General features: G+C 40.9%; 1 protein-coding gene across 1 annotated transcript; it reads right to left on the bottom strand.

Moving 5' to 3' along the window:
- Positions 1-1039: 1039 nt before the first annotated feature.
- On the bottom strand, positions 1040-27705 carry NT5E (5'-nucleotidase ecto). The gene is made up of 9 exons (XM_085574800.1): positions 27157-27705; positions 22407-22629; positions 16777-16965; positions 11404-11601; positions 9843-9994; positions 6635-6743; positions 5674-5823; positions 3983-4183; positions 1040-2377 (listed from the first exon to the last, which is right to left on the bottom strand). The coding sequence occupies exons 1-9, from the start codon at positions 27688-27690 to the stop codon at positions 2220-2222; spliced, it is 1914 nt and encodes a 637-aa protein (XP_085430926.1). The 5' UTR covers positions 27691-27705; the 3' UTR covers positions 1040-2219.

Below are 27705 nucleotides of genomic sequence, written 5' to 3'. Positions count from 1 at the left end.
GTTGCAGAATGTTGCCATTAAGTTAAAGTGTCTTAACAAATATTTTTTTTCAAACAAAAGCGTATGATTGAATCTATTACATACAAATAATTAATCTCAGAACTGTCTTTAGCCTTCACCTTTCTGTGAGCATGGAAAATGACATTTGTAATTCAGTCTTTTTAACATCTGACCTTCAAATCTAAAGCCCTCTTAAAATATAATAATGGATGTGAAAAAAATTTTTTTTGCAGTTTCTTATCTGGCTTTGTGGTTTCTTCCTGACATCCTCTTTACAGGCTTAGAAAAGAGGCTGTGAGTCTGTTCACAGCATTTTATAAAAATCATTCATATAAAAATGTGTGGAAGATTTTTCTAAGTCTTTATTTGTTGGCCCAGCCTTTATAGAAGACATTTTGAAAAGGACTTTTATTTGTGGGTTTATAACAAGTTTTACTTGCGGAACAATACAGAGTTGCTTTAATAGGCATTCCTTAATTTTTCTTTTCAAACACCTGTTTTCTCCTTTTTTACAAACAAACCAATCTAATGCAGCATTGCTGTCCTTTGTCAGTGTAATTTGTCTCTATTACTGTTGCAGACCTTTCCTTTCTGTTTGTCAAAGGAAGGTAAAAGTGTTATTTCTCTCCTTTCTGCCTCTGCCAAAGCAGTTGTTGCAACTCTCAGAATCAGAGTGCAGGCACAGCCCTGTCTGTCACTGCCTTCTCTGTTACTGGTGTGATATTGATGAGAGAGGACCATTCTGTAAATTAACAACTTGGGGAGTAGAAGTGACAAATCATCAATGCCAGGGCATATAACTCACAGTGTGACAAGGTCAGTTGTCGTTTCTACATCCTTACCTAATCCCTGTTCTACATCCCTTACCTAATCCAGCTGTGTAGTCCAGAGCCTTTCAGGAGCAGCCCTTGAATGGATGTGGAAATGAATGGGGTCTTTAAATTTCAGCATCCTGAATGTTTATCTTAATGCACCTTCTTGAAATCTACAGGTTCAATGAAAGGAAGAGGAAAGTATCTTCAGTGTTGAAAGAGTGTAGTGAGCTTTCCAGGGAAACATAGCAGGTTTATTCAAAACAATCATTTTGAAACAGCATTAAACAACCCAAACATGTTGATGTCAAAATTCCCAGTAATCTTAGAAAAATAATTATATTTTTGCCCTCATTTATAAACAATAATTTATTGATAAAGCATCAGCAATGTACATTTGGCATTTAATATGATTTCATATTTATTAGCCTGTCTCTTACAACTATTTTTTTAAACACAGCCTTCCCATAGAAGAGGTATAATCACAGTTATCATAAAGCCAGGTTATGCTGTAAAAAGCCCCATTACCTGACTATTTCCAAAGGATGCCAAAAGTGCTGCAAGAGTCAATACCTGTATCTGACATTTTCTTGGAATGTTGCTAATACAGAGTAACAGGCAGCAGTCCTGTGCTTTGTTCTTTGGAAGAGGTCTAGAATTGAGCATACTTATATGAAATACAGTCAAAGATTGTGTTATCATTCTAGATACAGTCCCCAAATTTGTCATATTTAAGAGTGAAGAATACTCAATTTGTTAAAATTGGTCAAAATCAAGTCAAGCTTTCATTGCATCCTTTATTAATGGAAAATAAAAGTGTGATATTTATTTTTCAGTAGTAAAACTTTTTAAAACTGCATATTAAATAGACCTCATTATTTTAATGGCACCAAGTTTAATCCAGCTCTTTCAGGCATTCATGTAGGTATGATAAACATAACTAAAAGCAAAGTAGAGATATTATATTGAATACCTTAACCCTGAGTGTAGATCAGAGAAAGGAATATACATCTATAATAAATCCATTTCTTGAAGCTTGTTTACGTCTGGAATCAGGTTCTTATCTCACTGTCTAAAGCAGCTAAAAGAATTTGACAATTTACAATACTCTGTTTCAGTCTGTCTCTGTTCTATGATTGAGCAGTAAGTATTTGCTGGAACTTTGCTTTTGAGACCTCAATTTCAGGTACCTGCTGATTGTGACCAAGAGAAGTCATGGGTTGTGCCCCCTTGCCCTGCACACAGTGCTCCAGTGGCACCACCAGGTTAAAGACAAGGCAGGGGGCTGCTCACTGCTGACGTGCAGCAGCCTCACTGCTCATTCATTGTAAGGTGTAACAGGAGAGAACGGGTCTCTTACAGCTTCCTCACTATCATCTCTCCTCCTGTATTCCTTCAAACAAAAAATCAAGTGTGCAAGAATGTTACAGTGAACAATACAGATATCAGGGTGAGACTTGCTTCAATAAGACTTCCAGAAGAAAATTTTATTCGACCTTCAACTGCTGGGTAAACTCTCTTCATTCTCTGGAGGTAGCGGGAAACAACCTCAACATCAGGTTCACCTAAAGAAACAAAAAAGCATTCTCTGCATCTCAAGCTCTTAACCAAAATGTAAGAACTTGCCTAAATTTCAGTTTTAGCTCAAGAATCAAATTGTTTTCTATGGTTTGCCATTCTGAATCAGCACATATCACCTGTGGGGGTTTGTAGCCAGAATTCTTGGCAGCAACTTTTATTTTAAAAACAAACAAATTGGTTTTGTTTTGTCTGGCTTGTTTTGAATTTGTTACAATGGTATTTTCTAGTGAAATTGAGATAGTCTCCCACCTGTTTGGTGTATAGAGCTGTAGACCTGGCAAAGCTATCACTTACACTTTTTCAAATTTACTTTTTTTAGGAGAAGTTTATAGTCTTGGCATTGCTTGTGTGCACACAAGCACAAGGTATTACATGGATTTTCTACAACGGGAGGCCCTTTTCAGTCACTGCTGCCAACCATGCAATGAGCCCCTTCTCATCCAAACTCTTAAAATACTAAAGGGTAACCCTCCATCTTAAGAACAATTACAGTTTTACCCTTCTGTTGTACTGAAAGACTTTACCAGAATCTTACAGGTTCTTTCCCTTTCCCTTTCACTATTCCTAATGATCTTTCTCAGTCTCACAAGTAGGGCTGATGTTTTAAATCAAGTTTTGCTGAACTTGATTTGAAACGCCAGTTGTACCTGTGAGAATCAACTTTAAATTTAAAGTTTACCTGTAGAAACAAAAAAAAATAGCCTGTAACAAAGGTCCAAAAGTAAAATTTTTGAGGTAAAAGCATGCTTTCACCATGAACAAGCAGAACATACAAAATTAAAGTTCTGCAAAAATGTAGATTGGCTCCTATGAGACATTTTTTTTAGTACAGCACTACACCCCTTTTGTGTTTTCAGAAATAATGGATTTTAATCTCAAATTTTTTTCAAGTTTCCTGTCATCCTGAAGGATGGATGATAACAATTGGACAAATACAGACATTCTAACACCTTGCATGCAGCTTTAGAGGACCTTAAACCAGCATTACAAAACACCTCTCTTCGACCTCTGTGGTGTGGTGACTGTGGCACCCTGCGTTCTCCTGCCTGCAGAGCTCCTGGGGGTCCCTGGTTTTGGCTGGGCAGGCTCATTCCCTTTGAGCAGGTTGGCATCTTTCCCTTCACCCTGTGTTGTTTGCCTGAGCTGCATGTCGTTTAACAGTGGAGGTGAAGATTTTGTCTTTCTAAATCCTTCTATACAGTGGAAATTTAAGGTCTATAGAAAACAGCATCTTTCCTACTGATGCATTGTTCGGTAATGAGTATAAGTGCAAGGCACTTGTATAATATGTACTCTTCATGTTCTTTGCTTCTTTTCTGGTTTACCACAACCTCAGGACTGCTCTCTGAGCAGTGCTGAATTGGTGAAGATGTTTCTCCTTGAAACTTTTGTGGTTTTAACTGAAAAAGAATGTAGTTGCTGCCTACAACTAAATCTAGCAAGCCAGAGCTGTCAGGGTAGAAGCAAATTTGATTGAGTATAGGCAAAAAGTCTGAGGTTTGGACTGTAAAAACATCTTTTAATTTTTGGGAGTTGTTTGCCTGCTACTCTGTTAGTGCCCATACTTACCTGGACTGTATCCCCCTTACCTTTACTGTATCCCAGATTTTTGTCTTTCAGCATACTGTAGCCATCTCCTCCAAATAACATGTAGGATGGCAGAGTCACATTGTATATTTCATCCATCTGGAGTGGGACATAGGCTGGGACTCGGCACGCTGTGCAAAGCACTTCTAAGCTGACAACTCTGCTTCCTGGGTCTCTGGAGAGATCATAGACCACGTGGATGCCTACAAAAATACACATTGGAATGCCACTTAGTGCAGGGCATGGCGAACACACAGGGCCAGAACCAGCATTCTTCCTCATCTTCAGCTGGTTCTTTGCATTGCTTTCTGTGGCCGAGGGTTGTATTGTTCTGAATTACAGTTAATGCCCTGTGTTCTTTGCACACTTGCTCAACTTCGATGCAAGAACATTCAAGAGAAATAAGAATTGCCGAAGCACTGTCACACCTTATTTACTTATCTGATCTCTGGTCTCATCACTACTCCACAAAAGGAAATTACTGGTCATGGGATTGGAATACTGCAAGATAAAAATACCTTCCCTTATTTCTGTAGTCACATGCTGTCTAATTTCCCTGCCCTGTTGGCTGAAATTACTTTTTTTAAAGCCAGCCTAACTCGGTAGCTATTCTGGATAATAGGCACTGTCCTGAAAAAGGAAAGCCAGACCAGGCTGTACACTGCAGTGTCTCCTCGCTGTAGGAGAAGCAACATTTCTCATTGTGAACCTTCCTTGATCAAGGCCAGGGCAGAGCCAGGCCCCAGAGCAGCCCTGCCAAGAATCTACAGATGAGGAAGCCACTAAAGGTCATTCAAAACACTGAAGCTCTTCCAAACCTGGCGCTCTTCCTGCTCTGCATTTTCCTGAACCCTTTCCAGAGCTACTGGTTTTCTTCTTTTTCTGTGAAGAGGCAGCAAGGAGAGCTTGTTCCTGTTTTACATTAGAGGTACCTAAGAATATGGGAACTTAATGGTGAAAGTGTGAGACACTGGTTGTGTCTGTGGTGTGTGAGGGATCACATTTTCAGGGCGTATGGCATTAGAGGCTTGGAAAGAGGGAATGTATCAGCCCCTGCCCTTGAAGTTTAGCTCTTCTGATAACTAAACACTAAAATCTGCACTAAATCACAGAGAGACCAGGAATAAACATGACTGTAGCCTAATACGCATCTGGATAAACACATAGGCAGCTGCAATTAAAGATATGAGTAGATTTTTTTATATTAACAGTTAATCCATAAAATATTTAGAAATTCACTGGAGCAATTCCATAGCAAACTGGACAAACTCTAAAACTGTCATAAATCATTAGAGAATTGCACAAAATTATTTTGATAAACTGAAATTGATCACAGGTAGGCTGCCAGTTAGGAACTGAAAACTGGAGTTTGTTGCAGCTATTTCTGTGTTACAGCTATACTAAATTATATTTTCCCCTAGTTAATTGCAGTGTTAAACTGGTGCCATTATGGGTTTGGGAAGCTCAAGAAAACTGTCTCTGCTGAAGGGAACAGCGATGGGCTGTGTGCTGCAGTGGCTCAATTAAACACACATAAGATAAACAGTGGCTGCTGGCTGGCATGTGAGGCACAGGGCAAGGATCTATGGCCAGATTGACATTCCAGTCTTAAAAAAAGGCTTCCAGATGTAAAAAGGCCAACAGGAGGGATGGCTGTTTTGGAAAACTGAGAAGAGGAAAGAAGAAAATATACCTCCAACCTGCAGCAGCTCTCCACTTCCTTTTCCGTATCTCCTCACACTGTGCTCAAAAGCTTCTTTCAGTGTGGAGCCTTTTAATGTCACCATATCAAAACGACCGCCAAATGGTAGAACAGACAGCAGATCTTCTACAGTGATGCTACCTGGGGGAAAGAGACTTTGTTCACTTCTTGGTTTGGAGTTTTTGGTTGTTGTTGGATTTTTTTAGTTTCTTTTTCCTGTTGTTTACAGAATTATTTTAGGATTGTTTAACATCAAGTTTTTGACAAGGAACGTGGCAAATACAGTTTAAGAAACTGAGGGCTGGTAAGGGTGAGATTCACATATTTTGTCCCAAAGAACCTGCATCTTTTATTATCCAGCAAATATCAAAACCAATAAATCTGAGTGTGATGTAACTGCATGTGTTGCTATTAGAACAGAGCTACTAAAATACATGACAAACCAGCAATCTAAGATAAAGAAACACATCAATTCATACTGTCAGGCATTTTTTCCAGTTAAGATTTACTCACACAGTCTTACAGAAAGACTTAGCTAAACTGAGAAAGCTGTTTGTTTTCATGTTGCATTTATGTGGTATCAGGAAAATAAAAACTAAGACCTTAGCATTCAGAAACCACAGAATTTACTTACTCTACAGCAGACTACAGAAGGCTCACAGTGTCCAGATGACCTTGTACAGCAGGAGACCTTTCTTTGTTCCAAGGCAGCAAGGAGAGAGGGAAATTGTAAAAAGCATTGTGTACAAACAATGCTAGAGACTTCTGTCAATGTCAGCCCGAGTGTAGTTGTGCTCAAATGATGGACAACCACTTGAGAAAGTTTGAAATCGCATCTAAACACTGTGCAAACCCCATCAAACCAAGCCCATACCTAACACTGTGTTCAGGCTGACATAACTTGATTCCTTCTTTCTGATGAAGTTGCCATTCAGCTGGTAACTTTACCTACCATTAGTGCTCTGCTCATCAATGGGTGACCGTATCCCACCTCCATTCAGGATGCACATTGAAACGTGGTTCCACGTCCTTTTATCCGGATGCCCAACATTCTCATAAAGCTACCAAAGGAAAATGTTTAAACAGATTTTTTCTGCACTTATTATAGGCTCTGGAAATTTACACCAAATACAATCTGAGACTGAAAAAAAACAGACAGGTTTTGAATTTTTTTGACATTATCTTCAGCCCTGTTGTAAAATACTAAGTTACTAAAAACCCAAAGGAGTATTTTGCTTTTTAAAATTCTTAACATGAAAAATATTTGCCCTTTACTGTAACGAATTCTTGGGCTCTGCTCTAATCTGTGTGTCTTGGCATGGCCAAGGCAGGCTAGCTGAATAAAAGAAAAGTGATTTTTTTTTTATTTATTTCAATGACTGTGATAAAGACAAATGATTCAAGCATATTTGGGGAACTTAGAAGTGAAGAGGACCTTAAATACTGTTGTTCATTAAAATCTCCTCGGGAAAGCATGTATTAATAATTTTGCAGGGAATTAAGTTTTTTCAGCTTCTCTGTGGTTGGTTTTTAATATTTAGAAGGATCTTGGGTAACTAGAGAGGTGTAGAACAGTGGAAAAACAGGAAACAGGCACAGCAATGTGTCTCCAGCAGTTCAGTAGTGAGGCTCTTGACAAAATGCAAGGACAGGATAATATTTGCTTGTGACATCCTTAACAGTAAAGAGAATGGAGACCAGATATTTGCTCAGTTGCCTCAGGATGATAAGCCTCCAGTATTAATCCTCAGAAATAACTGAGTGGGATGGGAAAAGCTGAATTAACTAAGATAATAGGATGGACTGGTTTCCACATAGGAATGATTATGGTCATAACTCTTCAGTCTTACAGAGAGAAGTAGAGGAAGCACATGACAAAAACCTATAAAATTAAGAAGGGTAGGAATTTGTAATTTTTTCTCATTTCAAGAATGATAAAAAGACCCAAAAGATTCAGAGAGGGGTGATGAGGATGGCCAAAGACACAGAAAACTTCTGAATGTAGAATGAGGATGTAGACTTGGACTGTCTGACCTGTTAAACAGATGATAATAGAAGGAAATATTCAAGAAGGCCATAAAATTATGAGTGGTGTGATGGTGGATGGGGAGCAAGTGTTCCAGAGCAAGGACCAACTTGACCCCCAGCAGTTATGCAGGCAGTGGGCAGCAGCAGGCTACACACTGACAAGAGCAAGGTCTCTGCAGGATGTGCTGGTCCACAGTGGAACACCCTGCCACTGGCTGCTGGAAGGTTGGAGGCAGGCAAAGAGCGGTGGAGCTGCTCTGCAGGAGCTAGTCCCCTTCTTGTCTCCCTCCCCTTCTCCCTCTCTCCCTCCCTTTTGTTGTTTCTTGCTCTCCCCACATGTTCCAGTTGAGCCAGTAAATGTCAAGAGACCACTTCTACCTTGGGAATGCCTGAGCTGCAAGCTGGTGGGAAACACGGGCAGATCTGAGCACAGCAGCTCCACAGGCTTCTCCAGGACTATGCTCATCCCCTACCATCCCCAGCCTGTCATTCTTGGAGACAAAACTTTGGGATGAATGATCCTGTCATGTGTTCCAGGTGGGTCACTTCTCTGCTGCACCCCTATGTGCCCTGTTTGTGACCTCTGACTTGCAGCTCTGTAAATGCTTTGTGCCTCCAGCTTAGTCAAAGTTATGCCCTGAGGCCAGATCCATGCTTAGGTTTGTAATTCATAATCAAAGGATTGCAACTTCCCAGTCCTGAGCCGAGGCAGCTTAAAAGAGGAGCTCACACAGTGCTGTTACAAATTTCAGTCTTTTCACCTCTGAGCCCCTTTAAAGTCCTTTGTAAAATGCCATCTAGGCCTGTCAGCCTCTTTATTCTAATATTTTGGATTACTGGTTGAGATGCATCACTGAACTAATTGAACCTCTGTTTTGACTCAGCACAAACATTCAGTCTTCTGTAATTCTCAATCTCTCAATTTCTCAGGACAACTCTAAATATTAAAGCTAGTGGAATAGGCAGGTATATTTTTTTCCCTTTACAACTCTAACCACATGTCAGCAGACAGGAAAGCAAGTAGAGAACTGGTAAGGCAATACAAAAAGAAATATATGTATCTGCAGATGACTGCAAGTGATTGTCTAGGGACACTGATTGAACTAAAATAGAATTTGACCCCCCCTAAGAATAAATGTATTGCAAGAAAATCTACAGACTTCCGAAAGATTACAGGGTTACTTTCTTTAAGCTTGAAAAGTGCCAAAGTATTTGTTCACATTTTTGCAAATAAAAGTCTAGCACAAAAAAAAAAAAAAGCAAAAGTAAGATGCTCCAATTTTAGGAGAATTGTATGCAGAATTCCCAAACATTAATCTGATTTGAAAATTAGCTCATGAACTAGAGAATTATTTTGAGGACTACAATAAGAGCAATACTATGGACTAGATAAATAGCTTTGGGGACATACCTAACTGAACATTCATGTTTATTAACTTTCCCTTTATGGAAAAGTAAATTTTTGGGAAACAGAAAAACATTAGTGAATGTTTTTCTGTGAAACACTTAAATGAAATGGTGCTGCTGCAGGGCAGTGAAACAGGAAGTGGAGTTACGTGGCTGCTAAAGCCCAGTAGTGCCTGTCAGAGCACAGCAGGGGCTGGTGGCTGCTTCTGGGCTGGGGTGTTCTGTGCCCAGCTGGGCTCATGGCCTTTCCCACCCACTCCTTGCTTCAGCTGGCAGCTTTAGGGCTCTTCAGGGGGACAATTCTTGTCAGCAGTTTTGTTTTCTGTGCCAGTGCACTGAAGTGGCAGCAAAGCCCAGTGAGTAATGAGAGGACAGAGGGTGAGTGCTGTGAGCAGGGGCCAGTAGCAGGACAGGGGCAGGGGAGCTGAGCTCTCCTCCTTGCTGGGCTCTTAGATCAGACTGCCATGTCCCTTGAAAGTGCAGCCTCAAAGCCTTCTGTGAGAAAGCCGTGCTCTCTATGAGGCTATGCACAAAGAACAAGCTGCTGCTTACTTCTACAGCAGCATTCCTTATAGCCTTGCTTCTGCCAGGTCTTTCTAGGGATACACTGCATATTACAGTGTTGAAAAGCAGGCACAGAGCCCATGTGCTGACAGCTTGGATCTGGATAGCTCTGGAGTAACCCTTAGATGTAATTGCCACCTGTAGTGGTGGAAACATCTTACCACAGCATCACAAAGCAAATTTCCCATGTTACATTCTTGGAAACGGCATGCTTCGCTTGTACCATTCAGGTAAACACTAGTTTTTCCAATCTCTTCAGAATAATTCCCCAAGTTTTCTCTCCATTTTTCCACTTCTTCCTTGATGTGTTTGTCTGTAAAGTAATATAAAAATGTAGAAAAAGCATCATACATATCTCATATTAATGACACTTCAGTGAATACAAACCTTAGGAGAAGAAAAAGGTGTTCAAGATTCTAAAAGGCTACACTTCCCCTAAAAGATTCTCAAGCAACGTGGCAACTATATTTGCTTCAAAAAAAGCCCATAAGGGGAGAAGATAGGACAATCAAGGAAATAAGCCAGTCCTGTGCCACAGCAAGATTACCTCCTCTGTACTTTTGCCCAGTCCTATTCTAAACTCTGGCAGAGAGATTTCTAATACCTACCTTGACAGATGAGAGAATTTTAAAAATACAAGTGAGATTGATCTGATGCCTTTTTTTTTTTTTGCTGTTTGTAATTTGCTCCCTTTAATGTGCTAAAAGGAAAAATAGCTTAAATATCAATGTCAAGGAATAAATCCTTTATAGAAACTAATTCTCTATGCACATCTGTCTCTTGGGTGAAAATTTAATTATTTCAGAAACAAAGTTACTTGTATATGCAGACAGATGTTACTATTTTTTATCAGCTACTAGTTTTAATCAATTTGCTCACACTTGTCAGCAAGAACATTTATAAAATTATACCACCAGTGTATCTGAATTTTAAGTTTTACTGACTTCAGAGGGAGAATATAAAGTTTCATTACATAATCTCACTGCATTAATAGGTCACTGAGAATAGCACAATATCTGAACAAATAATTTTTGCAGGATTTGTTTTACAAATACTCAGGTAGAATCTAGAAAGTCAGATAAAAGCTCAGAACTTCATATTGCAAACACTGGAGAAGAAACAGATTAGAAAATCAGCCCTGGGTAATTGCAGACCTGACAAAAAAAAAAACCAAAAAAACAACAAAACCAATAGAGCTCAGATGGAGTTACAAAGAAAAAGTGACAGAGAGATTCTCCTCCTCTCACTTCTTTAAATGTTTCAGAGTTAAAATGTTGAACGCAGTTAGCACTGCAAACAAAAACTCATGGGTTTGTATATTGTATTTGAACATTGGCAGAGCAGTTGACAGGGTACTTCAAGTTTTTCCTGGAACATTTCCACTTTCCTATATTGCTCTAAACTCTGCTTGAAGAACCCAGCCTCTGGCAAAACTGTAAATTAGTCCTCATACTCTTTTAAATCACAATTGCAGGACTAGTTAAAACAGGTTCCACAAAGTGGTAAGGTATTGTATCACCTGAACTCTTACAAAAGGACTTTCAGGGATTTTAAATAGATAAAAACATACTCTGAATGCATGCATATTCAACTGTTACACAGGCTGAACCCTACACAGAACTGTGAATAAGCTAAATTCTTACTCAGACATTGTATTTAACATGACAAGACTTGAATTGTAGCAGAGTGCTGCAGGGAAACTCAAATGCCTAGTCCACATACCTTCAGGAATGCTGCTGTCCAGCAGAATGGGGTTTCCAACTGCTTCGACTACATTCCCTTTCTTGTCAAATGTAACATTTAAATAACCAAGATATTTTCCATAAGCATAAGCTTGTACTACTGGCACCTTCCTCCCGTCATCTGAGTCAACCATGAATGGGTATGGGCCAGCTGGCACTTCAGTAGAGGGTGGGGTGCCTGCACAGAACAAGCATTAAAAGCAGGTCTTCAGCTCATGTTACCTTCAAGGAATTACTACAGTGACATTTCAAACATTTCTCAGCCTTAAGAAACCCAGATAGGATAGAAACAGCCATGGCTGTATTGGACAACAAGCAGACATTTGATTGCTCAGTTATCTCATAAGAGACAATGTTGTTTTCTGGACACGAACTCAAATAACTGCCACAGTGTTTTTTAAAGTTATGACAGAACACTCTGCCATGACATCACATTACAACAGCAACAAAGCAACTTTTCATTCCAATTATTGCAATCTAAACCCCTCAGTAATGCAAACATACCAGCCACTGGATGAAAAGTTTACTGTCAAGCCTTTGTACTACATTATTATGCATCAGACAGAAAATAAGTATCGTAGTAAAACATAGATCAGACTTCTTGGTCTGAAAAGTCTAATGCATTTTACTGTTAATAAGCAGATAGAATACCTACAAACAGTTCTGTGAATTTGTACATAGAGCCAGATGATTTTTTTTTTTTCACTATACCAAACAGCCTCCAAAATTTCAAACAGCCTGCAAATTCTCTGCAAAAACAACCTTCATTAGCATTAAAGTTGTGTGGTCATGGATTTAAAATTCCTATCAACCTGCAAAGTCTGAAAGATGACTAGGGAGAGGATTTGGAAACAGATTAAGGCAAGGCACTGGCAGGAAAAAGAGATAGCTCAGTTGGCAGAGGTTAGCACAGGAACCACACAGGGGCAGAAAGTGACAAAGAAAACTGGAACTGCACAGCACAGCTCTTGACTCAAGGGTACCAGGCTTCCCTGTGTCTCCTTGACGTTATCTGATTATTGACAGCATTATCTGAGCTGTATTTCTCCCTGCTGTTATTCCTGTCATTATTTCTGCCCCACTGTCAGACCAAGGCTGGCTACCTCCAAGAGCCCTCATGTGCTGTGTGACAGAGCTCCCTCAGAGCCTGCTCCTTACTCCTGTCCCAAAACTAGTGGCATTTCCCATCCATGTGTCTGTAACCACTGGGCTGCTGGCAAAGCAGGGACATGGGGGAGTATGAGGACATGAATCCAGAGGAAAGCAACCTCTTCACTTCCACTGCTCACGGAACAACTTCTTTCCTTCAATTTACAGTTGTTTACTCAATATTAAATCCTAGGATAAGCAGCATGATAAATGTTCCTTCTAGAACTCCAATACAATTCCTATTCCTCTCTAATCCCTCCTATTTCTCCAGGGAGAAGAGCTGCAACAAACCACAAACTGAACCAAACTTACGACAGAACTAGATTTTCTACTTTCAACCAGGCCAACAGAGTTGGTTCCTTGGAGTGCCACTTAAATATTCATTTATTTGGGGAAGAATTTAAGAAATCCTGTAGCTAATGAGGACTCTCCAGGATTTACGCACACAATAAATTTGGGGTTTTCTGAACTGAAAAAGGAATAAGTTTTGATTTCTTGTCTATCTTTAGTTCTCAAACAAACAGGGCATTAGAAAGTTATTCTTTCTAGGCATTATTTTAGTTTATATCAGCTGTGTGTAGTTGAGAGCTTGTCCAGAGTCTTACTCATTTCTTGTTTCCTAACAAAATACTGATTCTGATACTTCCTTGCAGGATTAATTAGCACTATGATATCTTTCCCTTGTAAGATACATGTGTTCCTTCTGAAATGCAAAGACTATTCAGTGCATCTTACCCCAACAAACACAGCACTAGAATTCATGCTCAGTCAAGGCATGAGATGCTGCTTAATTACAAATGCACAAACTCATATGTGAGAACCCCGGCCTTATTCTGGAGTCCCATTTGGTGGTGAAATTCCTCCTCCAACCCGTGCTTCCAAAGAAAAACTCCGCAGTCTCTTGTTGTTCGGTCTCAAGGCAGTTTATTGTTATTTATCTAAAAGATTGTCTTCTCGGGCTGCGGCTGCTTGGTCAGCGGCCTGGGTAGAGGCACACACACCCTGACATCCTCTCTATCTGCTGTCTTCTTCTTCTCCCTCTCTACCCAGGGCTGCTGCTATCTTTTATATGATATATTACGTATTACATGTTTACAGTTTTCCCCCAATACCAATATTACAAAGTGCTTTTCTACTCTAAACCAATCTGTGAGTGCCAACATCACCAAGAACATGGAGGCAAGGAAAAAGAAGGAGGAAGAACAGGATCAGCCCACTTTCCTCCATCTTAGAACTTCTGACCCCCATGTACAAAGTAAAAACCCCCCTGTACAAGTGTTAAAACCCCCCTGTACAATACTAAAAAAATTTCCCCTCTACTTTGTAACTACTTTTACTATACTATCTAACCTTTTGTGACTGCTTGTTCCACCTCCAAAGTTGGTAACTCATTCCATGGCTCAAACTCAAAATCACAGCTGTTTCCAGCTGTCTGCCAGGGTCTGAAATACTTCTGACCAAGGCCTGGAACCTCTAAAAATGTCTGAGAGACATTTTGAGTTCCGATACTCATACTGGGTGACTGAAGAACATAGAACACTTTCCTATTTCTTACCCTGTTTTAGCCAACACACTACCTTTTCAGAATATCAGTTCTGATGAAAACCAGGAATTAAACTGCTCCAACCCAAAAGTACCACTGCTGTTTGAATCAGTTCTACAAACCAAATGAACACCTGAACAAGTCAGGACAATATTTGCCTTATAACCTGTGGATAAACTGGAGATTGGCAAATATCTTAGAGACAGGTTGGACTAGTCCAGGATGAAGCCCTTACATTAAGATTTCTCTGTGTAGATGTCTTCATGGGCAGTATGTCTCTAAACCTCTGTGACAGAACAGGCTGAACAGCTCATACATCTCCACTTAGACTGAGCTGGAACATTCTCCCAGATTCTACTGCCAGTTATTGATTACACCTCTTGATTTAAATGAGGGCTTATAAGCTTTATATATGCATAGAGACATGCAAAAAGATGTTTCCAATCAGATGTTTTACTCTGCAGTAAAATCATCTCCACAGACGTGGCTGTTTCTCTGGGAATGTTGACTGGTGGTTTTGACTGAGCAGGGCATGGTTCACAAATGCACTCATGATCTCCTGAATGGGTGAGCATGTGTTTCACTGCATTTGGGATAAAAATTATATGCTCAGACCACATTCTGTCAAAAATCATATTTTTGACTAAATAGATAGTTTTGGTGTATCTCCCCCAGACATTACTTCCTTATTTTTCTCATCTTGCCAGTATTAATAAAAAAAGTAAGACAGTTTTGTTTTATCAAAACAGCAGAGCCCTTGGAAAAGGGACCAGAAGTCATTCCCAGTTGAGATTTTTAACCTGAAGGCTACAGAGTCTCTGCAGTGTGCTCTCTCTGACCTTGTGAACCTTGGACAGCTTCAAATGGGGAGGGGTGGAGCAGCTTGACAGAGTCTGACAGCAGGGTACTCTCTGGGGTGACTAGAGCTGTGCTTGCCAACTCCTGCAGATCTAGACAGGATATGAGCACAGATGTCTCGGCTCCTGCAGCACTTCACATCATGATTCCAACTTGTGACGTGTGGCACCTCTTTGGATCACACCCAAAAAGGTATTTTGGCTACTGTGGCTACCATGATGAGGCACGAACTCCCTATAGGCACTGGCCAACAAGACTGCAAGATAATATGGATTCCACTGTGTAAATCCACAATTAATGCACACTTTGGATATGGAATCCATCCTTTTTTTTTTTTTCCCATTTCAAAAATAATTCAGTAAAATTGCAGGCTGCACCCCAAGACAAGACCAAGGTCTCTGTGGCTTGTGCAGGTCAGTGTTGGAAGGCCCTGCTATAGGCTGTTGTGGAAGCTGAAGGCAGTCAAGAGGAGATGGAGAAGTAAATATCAAGATATCATTTCTGGCTTGGGGAGTCCCTGAGCTGCAAGCTGGTGAAAAACATGAGCAGATCTGAGTAAAATGTCTCCACAGGCGCATCCAGTCCCCTCAACCATCCCCCTTGGTCACTCTTAGACACATGGTATTGGGATGGTCCATCCTGTTGTTCCAGTTTGGCTACTTCTGTGCTGCACCCCCATGCAAAGCATTTGTGAACTCTGACTTGTAGGTAGGTGTCTAAATGCTTTGTGCCTCCAGATTAGTAATCGAAGTTATTCCCTGGAGCCAAATTCAAGAGATATTCTGATCTGTTCAAGTGTAACTGAGGCATGCAATTTTTTCTTTTTAACAAGTGAGATAACAAAAGGTGAGAGATAAGACAAAAAAAGCATGAGAGGATAAGACAAAGAAGGCATCAGAAACAGAGAGGAGATGAATAGGGAGAGGAGAGGAGAGAATGACAGACAGTGCAAACCTATTAAGTGGTCAAGTTCCTATGGTAGGGTACATAATGTAATCCCTGTGACTAGGGCACACAGGAAGCTTTTCTAAAAAATACAGTTAGTTCCCATTATAGTCTCAACCAGTTATTAAAGTTTCTGGTAAATTTAAAGAATTTTTAAAATTCAATTAAACAGAAAAAAACAGCCTCTCTTTTACTTGTGTCCTTACACTCCGGGAAGGTAACATCACTAGGTAAGCTGCTGATGCTAGGTGTTGCCTAAGGTAGCATTACTGCAGGAGAAAACAGATCAGCAATGTTTATCTATGGAATGACATCTGCCTCTACAGAAAAGAAGAATAAAGTCAGAGATTAAAAGAGGGATTGAAAAAAGCCAGATGAAACTTGGGGAAAGTATTTTAATGGCAGACTAAATGAAGACCTATGAATGTAGAAGCACATTACAGAGAAAATCAACACTAGTAGCAGTTTTGAAGTCTTCTATGAATGCTTTTTCTGGTTAAGTCACATACATGTTTAAAAGTAGACCACTAATTTAGTCTTTTACAGATGTGAACTTAAAAGAAGTACAGTAGGTTTAGCAGTAATTTACCAGTATTACTACCTTTATTCTTCTTCCCCACTTTGCACAGGTCACCTTGAACATCCAGAGCATTATGGAAGCTCTCAGTGGGTTGTGGTACTTGGTGTGCACAGGCTGTTTTTGATTGGTTTCTTCCATGGAAGTTATGGACATGTACCAGCTATGAACCTGGCTGGGTGCAGCCAGCAGTAAACTACATTGGTGAAAGTTCTCTGAGTTTAAAGACAAAGAGTTTCAGCTTAGCTTTAGAAAAAACATTTTAGTAAGAAGTAAAATACCTGTATAGAGAAATGTGTTTGTATGTCCTCCAATCACAACATCCACTCCTTTCACTTTTTGAGCAATATTTTTATCCACAGTAAAACCAGAATGTCCTAGTGCAATTATTTTGTTCACTCCCATAGCAGTAAGTTTATTCACTTGCAGTTGTAATGCTTCGATTTCATCTTCAAAGGTTACATCATGCCCTTAAAAAAGAAAATAAATGAAAAGAATTTACTTACAAAGTACCTTAATTGCTAGTTTGAAATAAAGTAGTTGACATCAGATATTAGCCTGTATAATTAAAAGGACTTTGAATGGCAGTGCCTTTCAAATATCCTTAGCTGGTTCAAGCTCTTGATCTGAGCTGATGTTTTTCAGCCTCTCAGGAGCACCTGTGTGCTTAGACTAATACAACATTTTCTGCAACAATGTATGTAATGCATGTTCTGCAAACTTCTGTATGTACTTGCCTAGACTAATAAAAGTTATAACTCTGTAAAAAGATTCAGTGGCATCAAAAGATTCAGTAGGATCAAAAATTGAATGGCTTTTATTATTTAACTAGAGAAAGGAAATTAAATGTGCCAGTGTTTGCATATAAAGTTTTATTCTATTACAAAGGCTTTTTTCTTCCCCAACTGTATTTCTTTAAGATCATCCATCTTCTTCCCAAGTTAAATCTCCCTTTTTACTGCACCCTTATCTTGTTCTTTCCTTTATCCCCCCCTCCTCAAGGCTTTAAACAGCAGCTTCTTCAAAGTCCTCCATTAAAATCTGAATTGCCTTTTCATACAAATAATCTCACCTAATGTGAATCACTCTCAGTAATACCAATGCAGCACAGCACACGTCTGAACTACCACCCTGAAACAACTGCATAAGGAACGGAAAGGAGAAACCTTTTCCGGACAAGGATGTTTGGAAATCGACATGATCACTAGAATAACAGGCGTTTTTATCCTGGGCACAGTGGTTTGGGTTGCACAAAAGGACTTCCTATGTAAGAGGATAATTTCCCTGATAAAGTTTTAAGAATAGAGTTTAAGGACAGGTTCAACCAACTGTAAACTTAGACTTCCTGGTGAAGACAACCAAGTGACTTTTCTATCAATTCCCCCTCTACCTAATTTCTCTCCTTCCTACAGAATTTTTTGATCAAGTCATTTTGAAATATGCGTTTAAAGAAAAAAAGACTTGTATTATTTCATAACAAAGGGAGGAGTGAAACGAATTCACAATCCACTGCAAAATGTTTCGGGAAATGCGGAGGAAGCTGCTACAATGGAAGAGATAAAAGAGGGTTACAACATAAATTGGTTCAGCACCACACCCATTCAATAGTTCTGTTAGTGCCCGAGGCAATCTTTGTACTGCACATTGCAGAGTGAATTGTGCACTGCATCCCCACATTTTCTTCCTGTGGACCTCTTCTCAAAATCAAAGAGTCAAAAGTTAATTGAGGTTGGAAGAGACCTCCAGGAGCCATGTAGTCTAAAACCAACTCAAAGCAGGGACAAACAGAAAGACAAATGAGGATGCTCAGGGTCTAATCTGAGCTGGCTGAAATTCCAGTCACTCTAGGCAACATGTTTACCAGCTTAACCATGCTTACCATGAAAAATTTTTTCCTTAAGTCCCACCATAATTTCCTTTGTTACTGCTTGTGCTCATTGTTTCCTGTCCTTTCTCTTCCCCTCTGGGAAGTGTCTGTCCCTCTCTTCTCTAAAAAATTCCCTTACACCAGTGGAAGACTATATTTGGTTCCCTCTTAGCCTTCTTCTCCAAGCTGAAGGAAACCACTGACTTCAGCCCCTCTTTGCACACCCTTGCATTTGGCAGCAGCTGGGCCTGATGCAGAGCTGCTGGCAGAAAGGGAAGTGCAAGAACTGATCCCTGAGCACAGGCTCTGCACATACTCCTCCCTCCACCGTGGACCAGCTGCACTCACTGGTGTGGGGACCAGTTCTGCAAAGAGAGTTGAGCTCTTGAAACAAAGAGCAGGAATGAGCCACTGACGAGCTGTGCCATCATGCAGGTGCCAGTGTGCTAACTTCTCCCATGGCCAGTATGATGACAAAAAACTTTGATGACAAAAAAAAAATCTCCCCATCAGCACCAGCTCTGTCAGCACCATCCCTCTACACCACTGCAGCCTATAAATGTACTGTACATTGAAGACACATTTTTATTAGTCTTCAACCCACAGAATCATAGAATCCTTTGGGCTGGAAAATGCCTCTAAGGTCATAAAGTCCAACCATTAACCCAGCACTGCCAAGTCCACCACTAAACTGTGTCCGTAAGCGCCACATCTACACCTCCAGGGATGTAGACTGGTTGGTGACTCCAGCACTTCCCTGAGCAGTCTGTCCCAGTGCTAGACAACCCTTTCCAAGAATAACTTTTTTTTTTTTCCTAAAAATCCAATGTAAACCTCCTCTGGAAAAAATTTGAGGGCATTTCCTCTTGACCTGTCACTTGTTTCTTAGGAGAAGGACACTGTTCCCCACCTTGCTACACCCTTCTTTCAGGTTGTTGTAGAGGAAAGGTATCAAAACAAACCAACCCACTTTCATAATGAGGGAAAAAAAAGGCTCATCCTGTGCAGGTAAGCCCATCCCTTTCCTGACTGTTATATCAGGACAAGCAGACACCAGAGCTCAGGTAGATCATCCCACTTCTAATCCACTCACCCACTGATCTGTTGTCTGCCTTGCCTTCAGAAAGGGAATTCTGCTTGGGGCTGCAGGGGCTTCTTTCACCCCTTCTCCATGGCCTAGCCATGGCATTTGCATCCTAGTCATCGGAGTATGTGATGTAGTTGACATGAAATAGGCCAGCAGGTTTGAAAATTATACAGTGGGGGACTGTAAGAGCAATTAGAGTGTTCAATTCTCTAAGAAACAAGCCAAAAAGCAGTATACTGCTTAGCATTCATCTAGCATTTTTCAAAACAATCTGAATCAAATCTGACTAAATTATTGCTCAATATTTCACTTCTCTTTCAAGGTATTAAACGGATTTGGCATCCTCTTCTCTTTTTACATGAGATAGAGTTTCAGAAAAAAACGCCAAACTGTTACATCTGAACAAGGGAGAAGAACCCTCTGCCTGTTAAAAGTATGTAAAATAGCCAGAATATAGTGGAATAAATGCAATTTAAAATTCTGTTTCTGTAAACTCTGCCAAGTTGATAGTTTTAGTAAATACTTTGCTGTCTGTAGGGTTACACAGTAAGTAGGTTTGTGTTTACACCGTATACAAAAATACAGTGGACCAAACAACATTACAGAACTAAAGGAAGTGGGCTGGAACCATCAAATGCTAGCAAGTAACTGTGTCTATGTGCCAAGTTATGAGCTACTCTTTCAGGACATGGAAAAACCTGCTGGGCACTCAGCTGAGATAGTTGTACATAGCAAAACAGAGAACTCCAGAAAAACTGACAATTAGCTGTAGTCTATATATGTGTTTCCCATCCCTATGGTTTCCAAACAGTGGCATTAACAGTATCTTCAGCAGAGATTAACTGGTCTCTCCCAATGCAAACACAGATTTAAGGACTTTATACTCCGTTATAGTATTTTGATAACCTTTTTTTAAGCAGATTATGAAAAGTACAAGTTATAATTTCATAGCTGGGTGGAAGTTATAGAAATTTAACATTAGAAGAAATCACATTCAAAAAATACTTTCACAGAAGGCAGTAATGTAGGAATTCACATTTCAGCATTTTCAAATTTCCTGTTTGCCTTGAGAATGCCCTAAGAGCATAGAGCATGCCAAAACACACAGAGGCAGAGCAAACAGAATCATCTAGAAGAAATGTGTAGAGATATGCAAGGTGATTAATTTAAAATTAGAAAGGTCCCTTATTAATTGAACATAAGAAACTAGATTGATAATTATTTAGCCACTGACCCATGTCTGCTATGATTTTACCAGTCAGAAGGATTGCTAGGTCGTGGGCAATATATAGTCACCGAGTTATATTAATGTGTCCTGAGTTCACATTTTCAAAGCTTCTAAATGTTCCTCCACACACCAAGAAGACAAAGCAGAAAACTATAAAAACTCTGATCACTATAAATGTTGCTGTTAGAATTTCCTCTGCTTTTTGCTCAGTTACACTGTGGGATATACTTCTTTAGGGATGCTTCAGCTCCATCTATGGAGCTAACAAGACTTCCCTTTTAACACTGTTTTTTTATCTAGCTGTGGTCTCTTACAATGTCTCAGCATACCAATCAGCATACCAATCTCAGCATTGGCCATGATGTCTGAATATTATTGGAAATGTATTCAAATGCTTCATAGAATCATTCTAGCACTATCTGGATTTTCACCTAGTGTATTTATTTGCAAGATGGTTACTTTGATGATCTTGCTGCCCCAACACAGGTGTTTGGAAGAAGAGCAGCAGCAGATTTTATTAATCCCTAATGGAGCACAACATTGACTGTCATTATTCAAACCTAGCATGACGTCTGATGATATCCACCCTCATGCCCTCAGGCACAGGTAAAATTCTATTGCCTACACAAAAACCAGATCCATTTTCTTCTTTTGCCGGGGGACAAAAAGACAGGAACCCAAAACCACATCACTAAAAAATAGAAGTGAGATCAATAAGTCTATTCAGACCTCAGATGTCCATTTCTTGACAGGTTAAACATACAGCATTGGAATTAAAAATCACAGAAGGAATAGTTTTATATTCTAATGCTTCCTCAAAGTATTGAATATTCCTTTTTTTCAGAAAAACAATGTACTATTTCTGTATTACTAAGCAATAGAAAGAGAAATAATAATGTGAAGTTCCTTTTCAATATGAAAGTTTCAAAGTAGTGAATCCCTAACTGCAAAACCCAGGGAAGAAACTCTGTTTTTGTTACGTGTAGGCTGAACTCTGAGCAGGCAGTGACTCATATCTCCTACAGCTGATTTAAATGTGTTTCTCATTCCAGTAGACCATTTTATTTTACTAAAAAACCAAACCCAAACAAAACTCTCATCAAACCAAACCGCCTGAAACACTGGAAAAAATAGTCAGAAATTGAGAAGCCTTTTTCCTCACCCATTCTAATTTTACCCATGAATGAAGCAATTATGGTAAAAGCTGAATGGGTGTTCCTTCTGTAGTCAAATTTTTGCAAATATTTTGAGAGGCTAAAAACATCTTGGGCAACTTTTGCTTCAAAACAAGTATGAACCTCTTCTTGTTTTTGGGCATAGAGGTATCCAAGAACAAAATTTCAACACACAGAGAAATGTCATGCTTCATGCTAGAGACAAGTTGCATTCATGTTTTAACTTTCATTTAAATGAATAAATAATTATTAAAATATCATGGAATATAACTTTAAAAACCCACGCATGAACAAAAATCCAAACAGTCCCTGAGCTCTCCTGCAATCTCACTTTCTGATATTCTTAGATATGGTCCAGGTCTTTATGAAAGAGGGTTTTATGTCAGCAAGCCTTTTTAAAGTTAAAAATCAGGCAAAGTTGCGTAATAAAAGTAAATACTGATAAAACAACATACTTCCCACTTTTCAGCTGAAAACATTTGTCTTTGGATTTAAAAAAGTAGAAAATAAAATAGTAACAAAGGACATAAACTTACATACTAAAGAAAACATACCTGGCTGTGAAAGAAAAGAAGTTTCCATTGTAGTGTAGCCAACAATTCCAACTGCTTCAGAGTCAAAATGAACTATTTTAAAAGGATGAACATATTTCATCATTTCATTTCCTAATGGAGTTTTCCCTTTAATATTTGCACTCAGGACTGTAAAATTTGCATTTTTAAGAAGAGGATCCAACAATCCACTCACACGTTCATCAAACTCATGGTTACCTAAAGCCTGTGAAAAGCAAGAAGAAAATATGAGAACCTACCTCAAATATTCAGTGTAAATAGTCTCGTAAGTTATATACGTTATGTTTGAGAAAACAAAGTCTATGTTCTATGAAAGAAAACCCTAAGTTGTCTAAACCAACACATTGCTGTTTCTCATGAACACAGAAGTGGTTGGGTTATTTTTCTTTTTAGATATAGATTTTTGTTTTTCAGACTCTCTTACGTAGCTACAGATGTGGAATACAGATGATGTGATACAGATACATGATAAAAATTTAAAAATCCAAAACCTGTTTGTGACCGTGCACCAGATCAAAATCCATTCATTTTAGATCCTGTAGCTCTAAAAAACAGGATTAATAACCACAAAGGAAAACATATATTTTGTGTATGGAAAATACATTATTTAAATACTGAACAAATATTGTCATTGATACTTAGCATTTTCTTTAAATAAAAAGTGCATTTTAAGAGCTTTGTGCTTGGTCTAGTTTTGAAAACATACTTGTGTTGCATTAAAGGCTTTTCTGTACTTTAACATGCAAAAAGAAAATGTCATATCCACCATCAATATCATTACTTGCAAGAAGATGTAATGTTTATCAGTTAGGGAGAACCCCCAGAGCCAATCCAAAGTGGGTGTGCACTTAACACAGTAAGGTGTCATGACACACAAATCGAGAAGTCCTATTTATTGATTAGCAAGGCAATATCACCCAGATGAGGATGTTTGGTTTTTCCAGGTCAGTTAAGCAGATGGAAAGGGACTTACCTTGAAGGAAATTTCTCCTACCTGCCCCTTTTTCATGCTCAGCCTAAGTTGCCACAAGCCTGTGCCTGCAAGTTTGGTGATAAGCCAGCAAAACCTCCATAGGTGGCATTTTGCAGAAACACCATAAACACAAGGACTTTGTAGCATATTTAAGTGTTAGGCAAGGAAAAGATGTGTCCACAGAAACACTGTAATTGTGTAACCTGGTAAATAACAAATTTATACAAGGTTTCAGGTTGCAGCTGGAGCAAAGCCCATAAGAGGCCTCAAAGCCAATGGGCCAACTCTTCCAGGTAAAAGTGTGCTCTTAATTTTATACTGAAATTAACTGGGTAAAGCTGCATTCATTGTCTCACAAGGCTTATGCACCATTCTGTTCTACATAAACAACCCACACACCCAGCTGTGCTTACTTCAGCTTTTATTCTTCAAATGGATGTATTAACCCTGATCACGCTCCAAACCAAGCAGGACCCTGAAGCCAGCACAGGTTTGGGAGCTCAATATTTCAATCAATTGATTTGCAGTGTCTACCTTTTGGGACAGACAAAGATTCCTGGCTCCTTTTATCCTCACAGGCAGGTAGTCATAGCTCTGTGAAAATTTCAGGGTATCAGCAGTAACTTGCATTGGAAATCAGCTGCTCCTGCTGACACTGGTGAGAACACTGCTCACACCCCTGGGAAGGAGCCAAATTGTTTGTGTGCTGCTGCAGCACTTTTCCTAAAGAATCAAGAGCTATCTTTGAAAAAGTCCTGACTTGGGAAGACACAGTGCACTCCAACTATGTTCTATTCCTATCTGTATTCTAATTGCAATCTAATTTGCTGTAAAAAAAGAAAAAACTAATAAACAGAAGAAAGACATTAATCTTGATGCTGTCTGGATGTTCTGAAAAGATACCTATGGACTAGTAGAGTATATCAGAAGGGTACAAAGCTCTTTCCTTTTGGCTAGTGTATATGCCTTCTGTTCCTCCTAAATATGCAATTAAACCCCAACATCAAAAAAAAAAAAAAAAAAAAAAAAGGTTGAAAATTAATTACAAATTTGAATGGGATATAACTGCCACCAGCTTGTTGGAGGCAAAAACCCCCAAAGTCTTAACCCAACCAACCAGCTAGGAAAGATTGTTTCTCTTGGCTCTACTGTCTGGCATTTGGATTATTCCATGTCCATTAGGACAGTAGCTTTAATCAAAACTTTTACCATGGTGTAGATGGTTACTAAGTTGTTAATGAGAAATTACTGGTGGCTAAAAAGACAGTTTTTCTTTTGATACTACTCCTCCTCTGAGGAGGAAGATGTGGACTATTTTGGGTTGGTATTCTCTACCTAACTGCCCCTACACCCAGAGCCCCTGGGACTCTGCACCTGTGCAATATCCCTTAACCAAATCTGAATCTGTTGGCCAGCATAAGTGTAAGTCACAAGGCAGAATAAACAGAAATATTCAGGCACACAACATGTGATTATATAATCCTGTTTTTTACAAGCAGCAAGTCCTAAAAATATTTCAAAAATCAGGATACAAATTAACAGAAGGGTGAAACTTAAAAGTAAAGCTAGAAGACTTCCATCACCTCTCCAGTTACTGCCTTTGAGGAATGGATATTGAACTTTAGTCTTAATTACACCAGAAAAAAAGGTTGGTGCCATGATAATTTTTGGGAGGTAATGAAACGAAAAAACATATTGGAGGTGATAACAGGTATAAATGAGAAAAAAGGTTAACCTAAAAAAGAAAATTGCTCCTATTTGTGGAGAAAACCTCTAATGTTTCCAGGCTGTCATAAATCCTCCTATGGTTCCTGCCCGCATCCTGTAACAACTTTAGTGATTCATGCTCCCTGTTTGTAATCCTAGTCCTGTAGCTCACTTCTAAACATTTCAGTAATCCCCACCCCTACTTGTGCCTTCCCAAAGTTTACTTAAAGAAAGACCAGCTCACCCCTCTCAGTGCAGCTCTCACCTTGCTCCCTGTGCCGCACCCAGCCACCATCCCCACTGCACGGTCCACAGACAGAATAGAAACAGATGCTGCATCACTGCCCGACACTCGGCATCTCTTCCTCAGACTCTTTGACAGCAGAGAACGACAGAGAAGCTACAGAACGTTTACACCTGTCCTGTCACCTTCTATTCAAATTGTAATAAGCAGCACCTCCACAGAGAACAAGTGGTTGACTACTTTGCCTAAGGCATTCATATCTGGCACAAGCCTCTGGATATCTGGTATGGGGTAGGTTTATTTTAAAAGCTTATTCTGATGAAAAAGCTCATGCTATCTCCAAAACCGGGTTCTTCCTACATAACTTCTCTAGAACTGAACAGTACTTCAACACTGCCTGAAAAAATTTCTTCTTGTGATATAATCAGGCACTGTACAGGCTCGCAGACTGCCCACGAACCAGTTATACCAGCAAGCACAAGACTGAAAAATGACAGACAGCAGAAAGCCTTATGAAGAAAGGTAGGAAAAACCACCTCAAGCTATTTCCTGCACTGCAGAAATAGTGCTCCCCAGCTCTCAGTGAGGAGGAGTCCTGAATGCACACACTCCTCTCCATCACCATTGGGAGGAAAGACCTCAATGTTAGTTTCACAGTTAGAAAACCGTTCACTAGGGCATGTGAACAGGGAGCAGTATCCCTCACAGACCTGTCTGGTGCTTAGCCTAAGAAAGTGCACTGGGGCATGATTTTCCCTTCCACAGCTGTCCTGAGGCAGAGGGAATACACACCTGAAGCCACTTTTACCTGGAAAGGAAAGCACAGTCCTTTCCAGACAAAACAAAAAAGATGAAGACAAAGAAAGTGATACATCCAGAAGATTTTCCCCTTAAGCTGACAGCTGGGATGAAATAAAGATCCAGTCACTCTCACAACAGCAGTCATGCTCAAACATGACTTTAATCTCTCTCCTTTCCGGAGTTGTACACAAGCAAAATAAGTCACTGCTCTGAGACAAAAGATTTAAGGACATGGAGTGACATCCCCCAATCTCAGCCACAAATTCCAACTTCCTCTCAGCACTTGCACGACCAAAAGAGGCAGAGTAAAGGTGCACGATTAGCACAGTCTCGGAGACCTTCCTTACTAAGGCACTGTTGTAATATCTGGGCTGTTTGTACACAGCCCCTCATATACCCAGCCCCCTGTACACCTGTCATGACCACAGCTCTGAGGGTACTGGACACAACCAGGATGGGACTGATGGAAACTAAAAACCTCCACCCTTGGAAGCAGCACTGTCAACCTGTGCCACCTGTGGTCTCCCGCAGGACCGAAGCGGGACAGGCTGCGAACCTCAGGCAGAGTTAACTCCTTTGTCTCAGACCAGGCTCTTCGCCCGGCTTTTCCTGGGGTCATTTCCTTGTTTTGCAACCCCTCTCCAACAGAGCCCGTCCAGCCCCTGCTTCTGCCAAGGAGAGCTCCATTGCAACACTCTGTGTAGCCTTGCCATCATCTCCCAGTTTCTGGCTGCCCGTGGGGCTGCCAGCTCACTACTTAATTCGGCCGGGAGCCCATCACCCAGCAAATCACTTCCCTTCTCTTTGCCTGCCTCCCACCTGCCTTTGGCCACGATTTTAGCATTATCTACAGCCTTTTCTGAGGCAACGTTACGCACTGAAGGAGGCGGCAATGAGAAAAACCGGCATAGGCGAGCAAAGGCAGGAATAGACCCAGCACCCAAGGGGAGAGAGGGAGGGAGGGGAAGACCCCACCGGGCCTCTCGCCGTCCCCCGGCCCGCCTTACCATGGCATCGTAGCGCAGGAGGTTCATGAAGTGGACCGCCTCCCGGCCCTTGAAGCGGGAGAACCACACGGTGCCCTGGTACTGGTCCCCGGCGTCCAGCAGCAGCACGTTGCGGTGCGCGGCCCGCTCCGCCGCCACCCGCGCCGCTCTCCGCGCCACGCCGCCGAAGCATCCCGGCGCTCCCGCCGCGCAGCGCCGCGGGCCCGCGCCCTGCGCCTCCACCCGCCCGTGCACGTCGTTGGTGTGCAGCAGGGTCAGCCGCAGCTCCGCCGCCGCCGCCGCGCACAGACACAGCCACAGCCACAGCCACAGCCCCGCCATCCCGCGGGGGCTGCGCGCCGCTCCGCCGCACCGCGCAGGGGGCGGCTGCGGCTGCGGCCGGGGAGGAGGGCCGGGCAGCGGCGCGGCGGGGCGGGGAGCGGGCGAGCCGCCGGGGCCCCCGCGCAGCCTGCGCGCCGCCCCGCGCAGCCTCCGGCCGCGACCCGCCCGCCGCCAGGCACGGGCCGCCCGCCGGGCGCCGCAGGTGCTCCGCATCTGCTGGGCGTGGGC

This window comes from Lonchura striata, chromosome 3 (genome assembly GCF_050655825.1).
Source record: "Lonchura striata isolate lonStrDom1 chromosome 3, ASM5065582v1, whole genome shotgun sequence".
Lineage (NCBI taxonomy): Eukaryota > Metazoa > Chordata > Aves > Passeriformes > Estrildidae > Lonchura > Lonchura striata.
This window is presented reverse-complemented; position numbering and strand designations above follow the sequence as displayed.